The following is a 19059-nucleotide window of genomic DNA, read 5'->3' as shown; positions in this document are numbered from 1 at the left end:
ATTACTTTTTCTAATGCCTCATGTTGAATTTAGCATCCACCAGTATTCCCAAGTCCTTTCCTGCAGGGCTGCTGCAAGGTATGTTTTTATTCAGTCATAATCCTGACTCCCATGAAAGATGCTGACATGAGTTCTTTAGTCAGTTACAAGTCACATATTTATGTTAAATTAATATTTTAGTATTAAAAGTTGAAGATTTGGTTGTATGTCCAAAATGTTTTTACTTAGTTCCACACTGAAGCTTGAGAAGCAACTCCTTTTTTTGTATAGAACACATGGCAACTCTCTAATTCTAATTGCTCTGGCCAGGTTTGTACACTTCCTAGTGCTAGATAATCAAACAAATAAGGAGTTCCACTTCACTCTCAAATTACTTACTTTAAGGACAATAATTAGCAGACAAATCCAAGTTTAATGACCATCGTGGAAGACAAGAATTTAAATGAAAATTCAAGAGTGTGCAAGTACTAAAAAGAAGAAAGCAAAGCAGAATCACAGAAAAGCTGGAACGGGGAGAAGGGAGGAATGGTGTGCTCTTACTGCCAATGCAGTGCATGCTTAAGCGGTCAGTTGTTTCCAGAGGAGTATGCATCAGAATAAATTTAGGAATGGTGTGTTCTAAGTTGTTATAAATCTATGGGAGCCCTAGCAGTAACGATGACCATCTCTGAACCAGACTATAAGAGATGAAAGGAGGGGAGAGGAAGAGAACTGCTCCTTTACCCTGTTATGTTACACTAAATCTTTTAGAAAGACAAGAAAATAGAGACGGCATACAACAAAAAAGGAAATGTTTTTAGAAGTGCCGAGCCACTGAATCAAGAAGGAAAATTTCTAGGTCTGCTTCTATCACATGATCAGCATTACATTCAGATTATTTAAGCTACAATATGTGTTTTTCTTCTGAAAGGCAAAGTCTGTGCTGCACTTGGCTAATCAACTGGCTCTTCCCTTTGGTTCACTCCTCAATGCTGTTACAATTCTGCCTCTGAAAGCACTCCAGAAAAACAATCTGGTGGACTGCAGCACAAGGATCATGCCAAGAAGACAGGTAATTACAACAGAACACTTCTAAACCAAAGAATTATTTAAACTGCTCAGGTACTTGTGATAAAAAATACAGTTCCCTTACTCTGGGAAAACACTGCTAGACAAAGTTTTCAGCTCCTTATGGTGACTCAGGCAGCCTTTCTAGTTCACAAGACAGCCTCTAATGTGCAGTGCTGGACATGACGGATGAGAAATCAAGTCTGCCAGCTCTCAGGTCTACTACAGTACAGCCTCAAACGAGCCATTAATTCTTAACAGAATAATAAACCTCCTCACAAGTCTAAGACACTGAAGCTGCTGGTTGAAGTGCAGATAGATTCTGGCTACCACCGTGTTAAAACAAATACTCAGGTTATGTCTACACTGCAAGGCAACAGAGGGTCTAAGGTATGTTTAAGGATACCAGTCTCATACCCCTGTCCACAAGGTCAGCTGCGACCATGGGTATTTTTGGCTCTTGTAGAGGCCAGAAGTATAATTGGATTCAAAGAGGAACAAGTAAAATTAGGTTCCTACACCATGACCATCAGAAGCTGGAGGGCAGAAGGAAGCTGCTAAGAGAATAATTGTACCATACAAAACATTTCCTCATATTTTGCACCAGACTGAGTCGAAACTGGGCTGAAAAACTTTGTATACACTCACAGTTGGTGTCCATGCTGCATTTGGGAGAGCTAAGTTGGAGCCACCTGCTCCTTCCCAAGCCATCCATGCTATCAGAATAAGAATCCAAACCCACGTGAAGGCATCCAGCCTTCTGTTCATCAGTGCTCCAGAGTATAGCTTAAGCTGCAAGCACTAGTCAAACCTAGACCTGAGAAGAGGCTTACGTCCTGCTTAGCTGGCAGTAAAGATAAATCCCAAAGAGACTAACTAATTTCCTCAACTAAAATGCAGAGGCTACCCACCGCTCTCCATCTTCAAGTCTGCGGGACACAGATGATTCTTGGTTAAAGTTACACACAAACTCAACCAGCATCTAACACACACAGTGACAAAGTCTGTTTAAAAAAGATGAATACTTGAATCTTGATTTATCACAAGGAGAGGGTATCAGTGTGATAAAAGTGGACCCTGTAACACAAGCATATAACCCCCCTGAAATGAGCTCACCTGGAATCCTTTCGGACTCTTGCTTTTTCAAACGAAAACGTAGCTTGCCTGTTCAAATCATATAGCTGTGTTGTCGGCTCTGCAGATACACCTTCCTTGGCTCCTCTCCTCCTATCAGCAGAGGCTTGAATCCTTGAAGCCACTTTAAATGGAGAAGGCTGAAGAGAGTGCTCTCCTTGAGTGCTAACAACATCCTGCAGCTTGTTCAACTGTATACACTTGCTCTGAAGTTCCTTGGTGAGTTCTGCTATCACCTTAGTCTGCATAGCCAAGTGCTCCTGAAGCTCAGCAACATGACTTTGACGCTCTTGCAACTCTTGATCTTTTCTCTTCAGCTCCTTTTCCAGTTCAAGCACCCTGCTGTAAAGAACATCAGCCTGCCCACTGATCACATTGATGCCTAGACCTGGGTCCTTCAAAAACTTATTGTTGCCAGCACAGCCAATAGAGAGGTTTGCTACATGTCTATCTGTCCGCCTCAAACGCTTGGGTTTCACTGATCCATTCCCCATTTTGTCCAGAAACCTAGGTGAGAAAATAAATTTGTGGTTTTATTTCATTCCCCAACAAGAAGAAAAAAAAACCTGAATGCAAATTAATGAATTTAGTATTTAACTGGCAGCTGACTTTGAGATAGACAACTATAGTAAACACAGTTGATTGTTTTCATCCTTTCCAGTACTGAAAGTCAGAGGAGTAAAAGGCAATGAGAAGATGTAGGTAGGCTGGTGGAAACAAAGCAAAAGACTTGATGGCAACCAGTTCTTTTTTGTGAGTTGAAGAGATGTGTAAGCTCCTATCAGCCTTATGAAGACAAACAAACAGCAGACAGAAGACAAGCTTACGCTTTACTACTGAAGCAAGAGAACTTTTAGAAGAAAAAAAAGTTTGGGTCACTTCCCCAGTGAAGAATAATTATTGAGCACACAAACTGATTTGGCCAGTGGGGTGGGCGCATATATGCCTGGCATAAAGGATATGTGATTGTCAAGCATATGTGTTAATAATATTTTTTTTTAAATGACTTTAAGGGTTATGACCATAAAAGGACAGTCATACTGATCAGAACAGGAGTCTGGCTAGCTTGTAGACTATCTCCGGCCATGGCCATAAGCAGATGCCCGGGAAAGGGTATCAACAGGATGAGCATACAGGCTGCTTGACTGACATTTCAGATTTCCTGAGCCTGATATACTTCATTTAATCCTCAAGGGATCTCTAACCCTAGTACTTGTCCCATTTCCCTACTTAACCCCTGTAACCTTCCTATCTGCAGACCCTGGCAGGACCCTAGCAAGAGTTGCACAGGTCTGCTTCTTGCATGAAGAACTACCTCCTTTTATTTGTTTCTTCAAGTACAACCAGGGATATCAAAGTCAGGAAAAGTAGTTTCACAAAGACTTACCTCTATTAACCTTTTCCATAGTATTTTGTAAGTTTCTGTCCTACCTCTGTACCTGAACGTATGCCTGAATTCTTTCCCAGAATGACAGGTCCTAGCTTATTCAGTCCTTCCTTATACAGACATCACTCCAGCAAGTTTGACCAATCTTGCTGTCTTTTTGCTGATGACAAATTCAGGGCAGCACAAAGTTAGACCTAATTTACTCCTACCAAGAACAGGCAGTTGGCACTGTTCCTGTAGCTCTCTTAATCATTTCAAACTGGCTCACATTTGTTAGCATTAACAGCAGCTACTGCTGTCAAGGAACAATTACCTTTCACAGGAAACTCCCCCCTTCCATGGTCTACTCGTGAAACGTGACCAGAAAAAAAAAGTTTCAACTTCTGTCAGAATACCTATGCTTCAAGCACTTGCTGCAATTAGCAGCCTTCAGCAGATTTGCAGTGACCCTACCTCCTTCCCTGGACACTATCTTTGGTAAATTTTATTGTATAATTTCAAGATGAGCAAGGAAGTATGTGCTGCTTAGGTCAGGCTGTATTAACTGCATAAGCTGAGGAGGGAAATACTCATGCATTGCTTTTGGGAGTCTAGTGTTCAACAATCACTAACTCCAGAATTAGTCTTGGGGAGTAATGCCTGCCTATAAATCCCATCAGTGGGCCACAACAGTGCCAGGTTACAGTTTGGTTTATTCAAGCCTAAGGAGAGCTCCACCAGGAGAGGAGGAATGAGCTGTACTGTCCCATCGAGCTTTTCCCAAAACCCCTGCTCAGGCTCTTGATGAACTCCGTTCAACTGCATCTTGCTGTTGCAAAAGACCACAGCACAGGAAATACCTGCCTTAGAACAGCAAATTGTTTCCTTGCACTCTGATTTTTGCCTCATCAAAAAGCTATTTTAATAATTTTTATAAAAGTTCTGTTGCACTAACTAGGCAATCATGCTGCTAGTGCCAACAGTAGGCTACAAAGTAGCTGTGAGTCTGCCTCATAAATGAAGTCCAACTTTTTCAGGTTGAACCCCAAGTGATGTGGCTTAAGTGAATCTCTTTTACCATTTTATTGGACCCAGATAAGAATGTGCCCCTGACAAGGTACACTGATCAGGCAACAAGAAATAAATTGGGAAGCTTCAGCAATTTGCTATTACTAGCTAGTATAACCATAGTTTTAACAGATGCACAATTTGGTTCTGGTTTGCAGCCTTCAGTGGGTTGGAATTGAAATACTTGACAAGGTAGCTCACACTGCAAATCTAGTTTTCCTTTCTTCCCTTTCTTTTGCTTATTGTGACTTTGCATATTTTTCTTTTGCTCCCATTTCCTGGATACACTTTGACAGCTGGCGCTTCAGCTTGATAACTAACAGGGTAGTATGTCAGAAATAAATTTGTATGGCACAGGAGAATGTAAACAAATTTCTGTGCCCCAGGGCACTGAAAACCCTACTATTTAGATGGCTTCCAGAAACAGGTTTACTGCATAAAGAGATGATGATCAAAGTTCATAATATAGCAACTGCACTGGAGAGAAAACATTAGGAACTTCTGTCTTCCCATTGTATATGTGCAATTAATCGTCAACATACAATGGAACCAGCAGTCAGATCTGACAGATCCCTATTTCCACACGGTGCCCTTCGTTGGCTCCTAACATAGGAAACTCATGGCCAAGCATACAGCAGGAATCAAGGATTAAGACTGACAGGTACTCTAGCATTACAGTAGTTAATTCCAACAGAAAACTTAAAACCTTATGCCCCCAGGGTCTGACCAATCCTTAGCCATAAGTAATGAGAAAAGGCAAAACCAGAGCATGCTCTGTGTTTGCTACCGGGCACCGCACACGCTCCTTCGAGGGGTCTGCCAGAGGCAGAGCGAGGCCAGCAGCCGGGTAGCCCCAAGCCCCACCGCAGACGAAGAGGATGCCCCCGCCCTCCCGCCGGGGTCCAGCACCAGCCGCCGAGCGCCGCCCGGACACCGGGAGCCCCCCGGGGCGGCGGGGTGCCGGTACCGCCGGGCCAGCACCGCCGCCGCGCCCCGCTGGAGCCCGGCGCCACCCCGGGGAGGCCGCGGCCGCCCCCCGGCTCCCCGCCCGCTGCGGCGCGGTCCCGGCCTCCCCAAGTCCCCGCCCGCACCCGCCGGTGCCTTCTCCGCGGTGGCGGCCCCGGGGCCGCCCTCACCTGCGCGCCGGGCTGGGCCGGGGCCCCGAGCCGAGCCGGGCCGGGCGGGCTGACGCTCCCGCGCTCGCTGCGGAGCCGGGGCGGGCGCCAACGCCGCTGCCCGCCGCGGGCGGCCGGGAGGTGCGGCGGGGGCGGGGGCGGCAGTGCCCGCCCGTCCCCTCCCTCGGCGGTGCGGGGCTGCGGGGGCGCCGGGCTGCGCTCCGCCTGGGGAGAGGCAGCGGCTGGCTGCGTGCGCGGAGCCGCCGGTGCGGGGTCGGGCTCGGCAGGGAGGCGGATACCCCGTCCCAGGCGGCCAGGGACGAGGCGAGCTCCTCAGCCCGTTCTGCTTCCCACGGAGGTGACTGCGGGGCCCAGCTGACAGCGAGCTTGCTCTCCCCTGCCCTTTGAAGTGGCCCCGGCGGGACCGCCTGCACAGGGAGCCTGCATCCCTGCTCTCTGGAGCTGACCCCCGGCACCACCGCCCAGCCCTCCTGCGAGGTCCCTCGCGTGTCCCGGGGTCTGTCCTCACCCAGACTGGAGAGCCCGGCTCGCCCCAGAATGCAGCACTGCCTCCGTTCAGCGGTGACTCTTGGCAGAGTACAGGCTTCACAAGGGCTGCTCTCTCCTGGCACATCTCCTTATGGTGATCCAAAACAGGTGTCTTCAAATCAAGGATTGTTAGGCCCAAGCGGCCTGCCATGAGTGAAAAGATTTTACAACAGCTGAAGATGGCATGCACACCTCTCCGACTGATGCTGTCATGCAGACTCAGTCTGACCCCAACCTGTAGCTAATGGCTTTCCAATTTTCTCCTCTACACTTGCCCTCTCCTTTTAAGACTGTCTCTACGTTCACCCCAAATTCTTTCTTGTCCCACTCACAAACTTAAAATTGCTAATCAAAAGTGCCAGTGCTGGAGGAGAAATACCAAAGGTAGTCTCTAAAGCAGGGGTCCTCAAACTTTTTAAAAAGGCAGCCGGCGCACAGATGAAGCGGCAGCCAGTCATCTGTGGCTGCTTGGTTCCCCCCCCCAACCCCCGGCGGGGGTTGGGGGGGTCTGTAAATACCGGGGGCCAGATTGAGGACCCTGGGGGGCCGTACCCAGCCTGTGGGCTGTAGTTTGAGGACCTCTGCTCTAAAGTCTGTGCTGGTATCCCTCCTACGTGCAATTCCTGGCAGCCCCACTAGTGAAAAATCTCTACAAATGATTATCTATGAAACACTCCAGGCAACTCCATCAGATGCACCGTCAGGCTGCCTAACTATAAATCCTCTCTCGGCTTCACCAGACCTCAGGGTTCAGCAGAGCTTCCACAATCGCTGCCTACAGCTGGGATGAAGCAGCTCTCTTAAACTTTAACAGGACCAGCCTGAGAAGGGCTGCACATTCTTTTACTTCCAGTGGAGTTCTCAGTGACAGTAAGTCAAAATTATAAATAAATAATGGCTACATGTATTTCACTGACTACTCAAGACCTCGAAACACAAATACTACAGTGAACAGAGGAGCATGTGATGAGAAAACACATCCCAGCAACTGCTTACTCTCTGAGAGTGAGCTGCTCTGGGAAGCAGCAATTCAGTCGGGTTCCCTTGAAGCATAAGGCTGGCTGTCAGCTCCCTCTTATCCTGTTGCAAAAGTCCATAAGAAATGCAGCTGGGAGTCGGGAGACTGCTCCCTGCTTACAGTACACCAGGGCTGTACGGGGTCTTGCTCTGTTGGCAAAGTGAAAAAGGCAATGGGTACCCTCAGTTTGCATACCAGGAGCCTTTTTTTTTTAGCAGAAATTATTCTCTCACCAGCAGCCCAACAGTCAGCAAGTACACAGCTACAGTGGATGCATCATCTCATTTAAACTTCTGGATAATAAACGTTGCAACTGAGCTATTGTTGATGCAGGTTTAAGGGCAAGTTCCATTTCCACTGAAGTCAAAGGGCAAATTTTCATTTAACTTGTTACTGATTTTTTGGTACTGTTCATGGCATGTAAGTTACATTGTTAGAAATTTTTTTAAAAAAATATTTAAAAAACTCACTGGAGATACCACTACAGATTCCAACAGCAGTTTGGAACTTAAAAGATGTGAACAGTTCACATATGAAGGATGTTACCAACTGAGATTATTCTAAGGAAGATGAAGAATGACTGAAATAGTTAAACTGAGATTTTGTGGGAAAAACAACCAACCAACAATATAATAGCACTCAGTCCTCTGCTTTCATCTCAAATGCACAAAGAAACAGCCCTGCATCAAGATTTTTAGGAGTGGCAAAAATTGAGCCCTTAATAAATTGAGACCTGTGTCATGTATCAACTGCAGTGACAGCTTCAGAGTAACCCTGAACACACCCTTGCACAGCTGCAGCTGGGGTGCTGGACACAGGCACACTGATTTCACAGTGCTGCATTGTTCCAACACTGTGGCAAAACCCACCTGAGGCAAAATGTACTGAAGTCATGGCTGTGAAAGAAATGGTCTTGGGGCTGTGTTGGGCCAGGAGGTATGTCTACTGTTTGCACAGCACATAAGCTTTTGGAGGAATCCAACCAGGAACACACTTGTGCACAGCTACTACTGCTTCATTATCAGCAGACTCAGCCAAGATGAAGGCCCTCCTATGCTTGTTGCTCACAGGCACAGCATAAACAGTTCCTATTTTAAAAGTTTGCAATTACAATAGCCAAGGTGACCAAGGAGAGTGGAAGAACAGTTCCACACGAGAAAGAAGTTGCCCAAGCTCACACAGAAGTGACTAACAGATGTCTGAAAGGTATAAGCTGCTGGGGCCCTCAGGACACTAATGAGCCTTAATGGCCCTGATTAACCCCCACTATGTGCCCTACACCTATACCTATTCACACTCATCCTGGAGGTTTTAGTTCTCAAGTACAGTGGTGTAGTAGCCTCCAGCTTAGCTACAGCTATAACCAACTGTTAAGGTACCTGATCCAGACCTCAGCCTGGCTTGATCTTGGTCCTTACTGAGTAGAAACCTCCCAGTAGCCTGGCAATGTTGAACTTGATCTTAGCCATAACCTGTGGACTGGCTTGACCTTGGACACGTCTCATCATTCTGATGTTGCCTTATGATCTTATCGCTCTCTACAACTGAAAGGAGGTTGTAGCAAGGTGGGTGTCAAACTCTTCTCCTAAGTAACAAGCACTAGGACAAGAGGAAATGGCCTCAACTTGCGCCAGGGCAGGTTTAGATTGGACTTTAGGAAAAACTTCTTCACTGAAAGGGTTGTCAAACATTGTAACAGGCTGCCCAGGGAAGCGGTAGAGTTACCATCCATTTAGATGATGACTAAATGGCAGGTATTTAGAAGACATGTAGCCATGGCACTTAGGGACATGGTTATAGTGGTGGACATGGCAGTGCTAGGTTAACAGTTGGATTCAATCTTAAAGGTCTTCTCCAACCAAAATGATTCTATGATCTCTAAATCTGCAGTCTCACTCAGATTTTGCCTAACAGAGGGATTACTTTCCCTTCTGTACAGGAATGTCAAGCAACCTTACTAATTTAGATGTACTACAGCATTATACATTGTCTTCAGTTTTGATGTGCTCACTAAGCCACCATCTGTGCAACCTGAAGTTAGTAAAAGAGCTCATCCTGGATCCAAATAAATGTCTTATGTCTGATTTAAGAGGCTGTGATTTCTTAAAAGGCAAGGCAGAAGGTAGGCAGAGGGCTGCACCCCACCCAAAGGGGCTACTGGCTAACTGACTGGCAGTGATGCACAGGAATCAGCTGGGAGACTTGGTGAAGGAAGCTGAGAAGACAAAGAGAATGGCCACCAAGGGAAGACAGGGGCAGAAGGGATAGTGATCTAGCAGCCTCATGGAGGACCTAAAAAAAGGACTCTGAGAGCATGTACATAGCAAAGCCCTCCACTATTCCTGGTTGCCCTGGGCATTTCAGAGCTCCTCTACACTGCCTGAACACCCTCAAAGTTTCTGCAGAGGAATGTGCCAGCAGACAGCCTGGAGAAGCAGAAGGTGCAGGAGCGATGTACCTGCAGACGCAAGCAGCATTCTTATGCCCCCTCACCATAAAAGGGACAAGGAGCTGAAACCACTCTGAAGCAACTCAGTTCTTGCTTTCTGGTCTTTCCTGGACAGTATGTACTGAAAGAAAAAGCTGTACAACTGTATTACACAAGCCCTGTAGTCTGCAATTCCCACTGGCCTATCTGCAAATGGCAGGGGCAGCAATAAACCTACAAAGCACAACTGGAGTGTCCTGTTTTTAATCCTTTCCATTTGTATTGCTGGCCCTTAAGAAAAAAGGGATGAGACATTTATTGCCATGAAGTATCAAGGAGCAGAAACTTGAAAAGATGGGGCTTTAGATTGTGCCTTGCTGCTGCAGAGTTCACATTTTGAAGAACAAAATTGATGGTAAATGTCTGGGGTTTGTTATTGTAGACAAGATTCAAACAGGTAGGGATTACAAAATAACAATGCTTCTGCTTCTTTCATGCTTTGGTAAATGTTCCTGCATTCTAAGAATTTTGTTCTTAATTTTGTGGCTAGCCTGTTGAATCACTAGTCTAGACGATGTGCTCCTACCTAAAACATTCCCATTTGTCTATGGTAATCCTAGAAAGAGTGTTTTGTTTGGGGTTGGTGTCATGTCCAGTGTCGTGTCCCCCCGCATTCCCTAAGGGGTGGGGTGGGGGTGTGGGGGTGTGTGTGTGTGTGTGGGGGGGTGTGTGCGTGTGTGGGTGTGCGCGCGCGCGCGTGTGTGTGCGCGTGCGTGCGTGTGTGCATGTGTGTGGTATTTTTGTGGTTTTGGCTCATCTAGTACCTCAGGGCACTAACCATCTTTGGAGCAGACCCATAATTAACAAACAAAAAAACACTGAAACCTAAAGTACATAAACCATCTAAGCTCTATCACTGTAAAGAAAAAAAAAGATTGTAACAGTTAAACTTGTCTGTACTGCATCATCACTGATTTCAGGGCCTGTCTGGCTTGGTCTGCCTCATTTCTTTAACGATAAAAACTTTGTCAAATGAAACAGTGAAATGAAGCTTACACTTTCCTGTGTCATACCACAATAGAGTCCATTTTCCTTCTTTGCTTTTTGTCTAAGTTTGTTTTAGAAACAGAACTACTTGTCAGAGACCTGAGATCAGAATCACAGACAGCACAACTGTTCTCTCTCTTCTGGCTAGAAATAAAGGCAACCAAAAATCACCACCCCCGCTTTGAAATAATAAAAGGTCTGGTACCTGACATGTGAATAGGGACTGCAGCCACACTATTTATCAGCAGCTTCAGGATATACTTTAATCTCTCTTATCCCTCTCTATGCTTTTGAAAACAACAAATAGCCCAACTAGGCAATGGCAAGATTTGCAGTACAAAAATATCTAAGTTTTCATTTAGAAGCCCCAGTGCTGACTTTCAGCAAGGTTCCTACAAGCTGACACCACTTGGCACCAGTGATTTATCACCACAGATATACTTCAAGATGCAGCCCCCCACATACCTGGGAGCCCTCAGGCTGTGAGCCTCCCCAGGGTGTTGTACTGCAGCTGCTCCACCAGAATTCATAGGCTGAAACAGAGGGACACACAAAGAGCGGCAGGCAAGTAAGTGGAAGGGAGACACAACCTAATGCATGGGTGCTCTCTCCACTTCAACCATGTCAACCAAACATCCTTCAACCAAATCTGGCCAAGTAGGGCAAAAAAATACATTAATTCTGTGACAGGGATTGCTCTAAGTTGGAAGACATAGGCAGGGCTGGAGACCTGAAAAGGTAATTGATGCTAGTTATTAATCTATCTTATAATAGCCTCCCACAAGCCCTAGAGCGTTTACAGCCTCACTTCTGCTCAGAGCTTTTTAAGTATGTCCAAAGTTTTACCTGTGTACAAAGATTCAAGAGACGCCTCCCCCCCCGGGACCCTGCAGCCTGTGCAACCAGGACACACCAGCACTGGTGGAGACAAAGGGAAGAGCAGAAAAACAGAGTCCTTTGGCCATCGCAATCCAGCAGATCAACAACAGTCCAGGTGTAGCACCCACAGCCTGCCTGCCATGCCCCCCCCACCAGAAGCCAGAAGTTTTGGCTCATAAGGAATATAACTACTACATCTGAAAAAAAGAATTTAGAGAGATTGCAGAATTTTCTCAGACTACAAGATCACAAATCTAAGCATGTTGTGCAGGCACACATTTTTCTGTCTCTAATTATGCATATAGTTCCTTCTATGGCTTCTCTATATGACTGTGTACTCACCATGTGTCCTGGTTTCAGCTGGGACAGAGTTAATTTTCTTCTTAGTAGCTAGTGCAGTGCTGTGTTTTGGATTTGGCGTGAGAATAATGTTAACAGTCATTTTCAGCTGTTCCTAAGTAATGCTTATATTAAGTCAAGGATTTTCAGTTTCTCAGGCCCTGCCAGCAAGAGGGCTGAAGGGGCACAAGAAATTGGGAGGGGGCACAGCCAGGACAGCTGGCCTGAACTAGCCAAAGGCGTATTCCAGGCCATAGAACGTCATGCTCAGTATATAAACCGGTGGGAGTTGGCCGGGGCCTGCTGATCTCTGCCTGGGGACTGGCTGGGCATTGGTCAGCAGGTGGTGAGCAATTATATTGTGCATCACTTTTCTCCCTTCCCTTTGGAGTTTATTCATCTCCCCTTCTCCCTCCTTTTCATTATAAATATTATTGTTATTATTACTATTATAGTTTTTCACCCTATTTGCTTTTATTTTAATTATTAAAATGTTCTTATCTCAACCCTCAAATTTTATATTCCTTCCTGATTCTCCTCCCTGTCCCTCTGGGGTTTGGAGAGTGAGTGAGTGGCTGCGTGGTACTTAGTTACTGGCTGGGATTAAACCACAACACCATGTCGGCTTTCTTCACTGCTGCCCAGCTCATTTCCTTTGAACTAGCAGAACTGACTCTTGCGTACAACCATGCATGGTTTTTCTTCCTCTGTGGCGTGGCAGCCTTCCGTTAGCCTAAAAGAAAAGAAAAACCAGTAAAAAGTGAAATGAATATAAGCTAAAAGTGCCTTGTTTGACCCACAGGGATACAGCCAACTATCTGTGTCCTACAGGAGGTCACGTAAGCAGAGACAGCACAAACAGAAAAAACACATTGTAACTGGAAATTTCTAAGTTACAAAGTGTGAGGGAATTGTCTGCTTCTTTAATTCGTCACACCTGACAGCATTTCTTAAAACACTATAGATGGAAGAGTATTTAAAATTGTAATTAAAATACTTTTAACCTTTTCAGGCAGTTTATTTAGAAGATTTGTTAAACACATACGTGTGCACGCACAAAAGCTCTGAGGTGGAGGTTAACTCCAGAACTAGGGGAGCACAGTACCAAGACATCTGCACCAGCTGCAGCCCAGCCTGGGCACCACACTGCTGAAATGGCACAGGCTACATTTGCTGTGTGGACTTGGCAAGGCTGTGTCAGTCCAGGTCCTTAGTGGCTTCCCATCCCACCACAGAACTTGAGTGTCTCCAGGGCACCCCTCACCTCTGCACTCTGCCGAAGTAACCAGACGAGACAGGCACCCACCTCTGAGCAGCCAGGTTAAATAACCACAGCAGTGCTCCCCTAACACATCCCACAACCACATCCTACAGCAACTGAAACTGGAGGGACCTCCCTTTTTCCTCCCACTCTCCGAAGAGATCAATCTCAGTTCAGCATCGCCAGTGGTGGGAATATAGTCCTGGACTGTGAAACGAAAGCTCGACAAGAGGGGCCTGAGGTTCATCCCGCCTCATGTGTGCCCAGGCCCGGCAATAAGCCCTTGCATGTTCCTTTGCACTTCCCCTCTCTGCCGCTTAGGTCTCCTTTCCTTTTGCCAGCTGTTCTCCGGGCTACATTTCACTTTTCTGTTCAGTGCGGACATCTGGTGGTCGAGCCGGTGATGGCAGCTGAACAAGCTTTTCTTACACCTTGGCCTAAGTGAAAACAAACCTCTGCTTTACAGCAAGGATCTGTTTTCGGTTTTGTTCCCCTTCTATCTTGCCACTCAGTTTATCCCCTCTTCTAGCTTCAGGGACCTGCTGCTCCCGGGTATTTAGAGGAAAGGGCAGGCCGTTCACCCAATAGACTGCATGTTGCTTCTGCAAATGTTCCCAGAGCCAGAGAGGAGGCTGTTTCAGCTTGGGACTTGATCTGCAGAGCAAGCAACATACCCGCAAGCATCATAAATGCTCCATATTGCAAAGAACAATTTCAGTCAGTCCAGCCTAGCACAGACAACTGCATTTTACTCCCCCCTCTGAAAGCCCGGATGAGCTGGCAGCAGGCAGCATTTCCAGACAATATGTGTGACCCTCCTGGAGGACCACCTCAGGCTGCCTGCAGTCCCCTACCTCTTCTTCTTGGATACATTTTATGTTTTTCAGTACAGCCTTCATTTCTTTCTAAATGAGAAAGGAGGGAGGATGATACTTGTCCCTCCTGCATGTCTATCGCATCCTTGGCCACTGGCACCTCTAGGCTCTGCAACAACCTGTTGCTCAGGATTCCCATTGCACCAGGCAAACTGGGTCACAACCAGTGAATGACCTGACAAGGAGGAGGAACAAGGAGGTTCCTCTGCTCTACAGGCAACACACAGGCATATACTTTGCCTATTAAAAAGGAGGCAGGTGAGGGGAACGCAGATAACACAGTCAGAAAGAAAACCCAAAGAGAGATGAATATAATATTCCTAATTCTAGGGAAACACTCAGGAAGATTGCATCAACAGAGAGCACCTCTTGAGTGCTCCAAGCAAAACCCATTAAATCACCAATCAAGACGTCAATTACTCGCTGCTTCTGCAGGAAGGCTACTCCCAAGCAGGCTTTTTCTGTGACACTTACATGAGAGACCTCCTTAAATATTTTTAGAGCTGCTTTATCAGAGGACAACTGCCTTAGCACTGTGACAACAAATCTGGGTATGTCTCATCTGCAGGTGGTATCATTGTCCGATATCTTACTTAAAGAAGGAGTTTGAGTACCCCATGGAAAGCTACCATAAAAAAATGCCATGCATGACTGCATATGAAACCATCTCAGCAAAATGCCCTGTTCCCTGCTACAGAAATAATTAGTTTCAGTTCCAACCTTTGTAATCACGCCAGACTCTTGTGGGAATTCTCAAGAGAAGCAAGCTGGAGAGCTTGCTGGTGAGAGCTATTAACTTACTTTGCTTCCTATAACAGAAGCGGATATCTGGAAAACTCTTGAGATACAACTCTCCTTTAGAAACAGCATAACAGTGAATGTTTCATCATGCAGAGATGCTCCCCACACCTGAGGGACAAATCAGCTTTCCCGACTTGCTTACTCTACCATCCCCATGTCACACATGACCCATAGTGCAGCTGCGCAGCAAAACCCTGAGCAACGGGTAAACAGTAAATTTGCAATGGTAGAACTGGCTTAAACAACAGCAAATTGTGTCACTCATATGGATGCATAAGAAAACAAACTGTAGTCTGAAAAAAATACAGAAGTAGATTTTCACCAGAGCTGGCTGCTTTTCTTGGTTTTGCTTTGGTTTACAGCCACACTCTGTGTAGCAAATGCAGGATAATTCAACAGTGGTCTCGGCTTCACCTTGTTTGAAAAGCAGCACAGGCCACCAAGTATTTCATAGCTGCATTTTGCAAAGAGCTCTACATCCTGCACTTGACCCAGATCTGTGCTCTGAAATGGGTCTTAACTGGTTGTAAAATATTTTTTTTTTTTTTTTTTACTTTGCCCCTCTCCCCATGTTCCTGATATACAGCATCAATGCTAAAATGTCTGAATATCAAAAAAACCCAGTGAGGCTGGATTAACACCTAATATTTTTTCCACAATCTTTTGCATTTCAGCTCTAACCTTTTCCTAAACACGATTTCTCTTTTTCATTCAAACTTACTGTGCCAATGTCACAACAGCTCATCCTTTGAGACTGAACATTAAACCCAAACTGATTTCAGTTACTGCTACCTAGATGAACTGTCACAGTGAACAAAAATCCACCCCGGGAAACAGTAACAGCTACTGGAGAGGGAAGAAGCTGTGGTATCAGCTGTGCATAGCCCTTTGCTGAAACAATCAATCCTCTCCCAATATGCTTCCACATCAGCCTCTGGTGCTCCACTGCTGAAGTCCATTGGAGAGTTTTGCCCTTAACTTCGGAAAGCAAGGAAACTCAGGTTCTGCCTACATTTCTGTGTAGGCTCTGCTGTACAGAGGGAAAGGCAAAGACCACTTTCAGTATACTTCAGGGAGGAAAAGATTGACTGCAGATGTCTCACACCTGTGCACACCACCTTTGCTGCTCCAGCAGCTCACTGTAGATCTGTTGTTTGAGTGTACCTGTTGCAATTACTTTTAATTTAGAGATCTTTGGGGACATCTCTGTACCTGATGCTTACTTATAAACATCTTTAAGGTGGTTTGGTTTGGGTTTAAGACCCCATGCAAATCAAGGTATGAATTCTGAAACGGCAGCCACAACATAGCTCCTTCCACACAAGCCTCTTCAGAATCCCCTTTCCTGGAACATAGTTGTATTTTGTTAATTAATGCTGCAGACAGAAATAAGCAGGCCCTTCCACACAATGATGGTTTTGATCATTTGGGTGAGGTATGAAGATGATAGATAATTTGATAGATATCTATAGATAATAGATAATGATAGAAAGAGTTCTATTTCAGAATCAAGCTAGAAAACCAGAGGAAAGTACACTTTTCACGAACTGCTCCCAAGCATTGTTGTGGTCTCTCTCCTTTTGACCACACACATTTACAGGACAGAACACTTCTACAGAAACTGAATTTTCTTACAGCTGCAGTCTGACTTCGCTGGACTTTCACATAGTAATGACACACCCATCTCCTGTTATTTACAGCAGTATGTTACTCTGGGCTCAAGAAAATTTGGCTTTTATTATTGAATCACGTTTTACCAAATTCAGCTTTAGATGAGCTACTTGTTCTCCAGTGCTCTTCGTAACTCCAATCTAGTCTGCAGTTAGAACTAATAGAGTAGACAATATAAGGCAAAAATGTGACACTGTCTATTTAATAAGGAAAACAAAAGCTACACTGACTCTGGAAGGCACAAAGGCTTCCACCTGGTATACTCATTTGCCCCAGAAGATGTCTGTCCTGCTTTTCAATTCACTAAAAGTTTCTGAGCCCTTCTCATTCTGCCCGTTTCATGTTTTCCATTGGTATCATCTACCCCACATTCAGTTATGTTCAAACTGAAAATTAATTTTCCTGATACCTCCGGTTCTTCTAAGAAGAGAGTCTCACACATGAGTAAATACAGTAATATTGGGAATAAACCACCAGAACTAGAACAAAGCCCTACGTGGGTTACTTGTAAAAAAACTAATCTGAGAATGTTAACTGAGATTACTAACCTTAGGAAATCTTTATGACAGGTGAGCTATTTCCCAAAGAGGAACACAAGTTTTAGACCTATCTCCATAGAGATGAACTGGCTGGTCTTTGAAAGTATGCTCAGAGCTGTACCTCTACATAAGGAATACAGTATGTGAGCACGCAAGAGATGTGCATTATCTCAAATCCACCTTGTGCTCAGTTCCTAGAAACGCAGGAGGATCTCAGAGAACTCCCATACTTTCCCTTCTTTTCTCCAAAACATAATCAAGTTGAACAAATTCTTCAGGATTTGGATTTATTTGGACATTGGACACGGCTCCACATGCCACAAGTCTGAAACCAGCCTGTTCTCCCAAGCACTCCCCATCACTCTCCACGGGAACCAAACGATGCCCTGCCATTCACCGTTACTCTTGACGTGAGCCCCGGCGCCGCCTCACGCCGCGGGGCTCCCTCACGCCGCGGGGCTCCCTCACGCCGCGGGGCTCCCTCACGCCGCGGGCGCGGCAGCGCCGCCCCGCTCCTGGCCCCGTCGCCCCAGGGCTGGCGCTCACCGCAGGCAGCCTGGGGCCGGGCCGGCGCCGATGGCGTCCTCTGAGGGCGTAGCGACAGGCGAGGTGGGGGCACCGTCCCCGCGGCCGAAGGACAGCAGCTCCCGCTGCCATGGGGGCTGAGGGGGCGGCCCCGCCGCCTGGCGCCGCTGCTAACGGCCACGAGCGGCGCTCCCGCGCGCCTGGCGCCGCGGTGGTCGCGCCCCTTCTGGCCACCCCGTGAGGAGACGCTGCGTTTCCTCACAAACTGCCCCTCACGGCCGCCCCGGGGCACCGAATCGTGCCAGCAGGGGACAGCAGCGTCTCCCCATGCCATCTCGTTCCACTCGCCTTCAGGCAGCCATCCACGGGCCGGGGGACGCGCCTGTGGCGGGGCTGCCCTGCGCGCCGCGGCCCCCCTCAGCCCCAGGCGGAGGCGCCCTGCCCCGGGACAACCGAGCTGTTCCAGCTCGCAGCCTGCCCGTACCCAGCTCAGGACTTCTCTATCCTCTGGAAAACACCCAGAAACTTGTCCTGCAGCGTGCCAGTCCTGTGCTCCTCTGTTGAAAGGAGCTACTATGTGGGCTGCGTTAAAAAGTGTCGGCAGAAGTTGAAGAATATGTGAATAAAGCAGTTGTTGACTGCTGGGTATAGACACAATCAAAACATTTCTTCTGTGGGCCTTCAGTCTTACTTCCTCATCCCCACCCACCCGTATGTCTGGATTTGTTTCATTTATAAACAAGAGGGCACCTTTCACCTGACCGCAGTAAGTTTCCCATTCACAGCTTGAAGGGCAACAGCTGAAACCAGCAAAGTCCTCATGCGCTTACAGGGAGAGGGGCACAGAAGTAAGAGCCACGGGGAACAGCCAGTCACACCTGCAGAGGCAGTGACTTTTCCTCACCCGGGAGTGAGAAATATTCACCCCCCTCTGCGTGATCCCTGTAGGAAGAGGGCTCCTGTAATTTTAAACAACGAATGCAAAAGTAAACTAAAAATAAGGCACATAAACAAAACAACTGCATAACACTGCACTGAGAAAATGCACTCTCAGTCATGCTGAAGCTAACTGAAATGCAACACTTTCTTTCCTTCACTGTTAACTGTTCAGACCTCCAAGCAACCCAGCTGCCAAAGCAATTTAAAACAATTTTGCTAGGTTATGTGGAGCACACCATTTTTGACATCAGTTACTTGGCTTTCTCCCCTGCTGACAAGGTCCCAGGCTCCCAGTGAGAACTGCGCCTGAAATAGTCTCCCTCCCCTTGTTTAGTTTTCTCTTTTTTGGTCTCTGAGGCCAAGCAGCTGTTTAAAAGAAGGCAAGTCCCTGATATACTAATTAATTACTAGGCAACATAGTCACAAATAATTATTGAAAACCAGTTAAATATACAACT

At 46.4% G+C, this 19059-nt stretch overlaps 1 protein-coding gene across 1 annotated transcript in view; it reads right to left on the bottom strand.

Annotated features, from left to right (window-relative positions):
- Positions 1 to 5853, bottom strand: part of PRKG2 (protein kinase cGMP-dependent 2) — a 33293-nt gene extending 27440 nt beyond the window's left edge. Inside the window, exons 1-2 of the mRNA XM_037395063.1 lie at positions 5752 to 5853; positions 2164 to 2688 (exon numbers count right to left, since the gene is read on the bottom strand). Of these exons, the coding sequence (XP_037250960.1) occupies positions 2164 to 2675 (512 nt within the window). The 5' untranslated portion in view covers positions 2676 to 2688; positions 5752 to 5853. The remainder of the gene's footprint in view (positions 1 to 2163; positions 2689 to 5751) is intronic.
- Positions 5854 to 19059: the final 13206 nt, after the last annotated feature.

Source organism: Falco rusticolus, chromosome 1 (genome assembly GCF_015220075.1).
Source record: "Falco rusticolus isolate bFalRus1 chromosome 1, bFalRus1.pri, whole genome shotgun sequence".
Classification (NCBI taxonomy): Eukaryota; Metazoa; Chordata; class Aves; order Falconiformes; family Falconidae; genus Falco; species Falco rusticolus.
The sequence above is the reverse complement of the archived record's forward strand: the minus strand, read 5'-3'. Positions and strand labels throughout refer to the sequence as shown.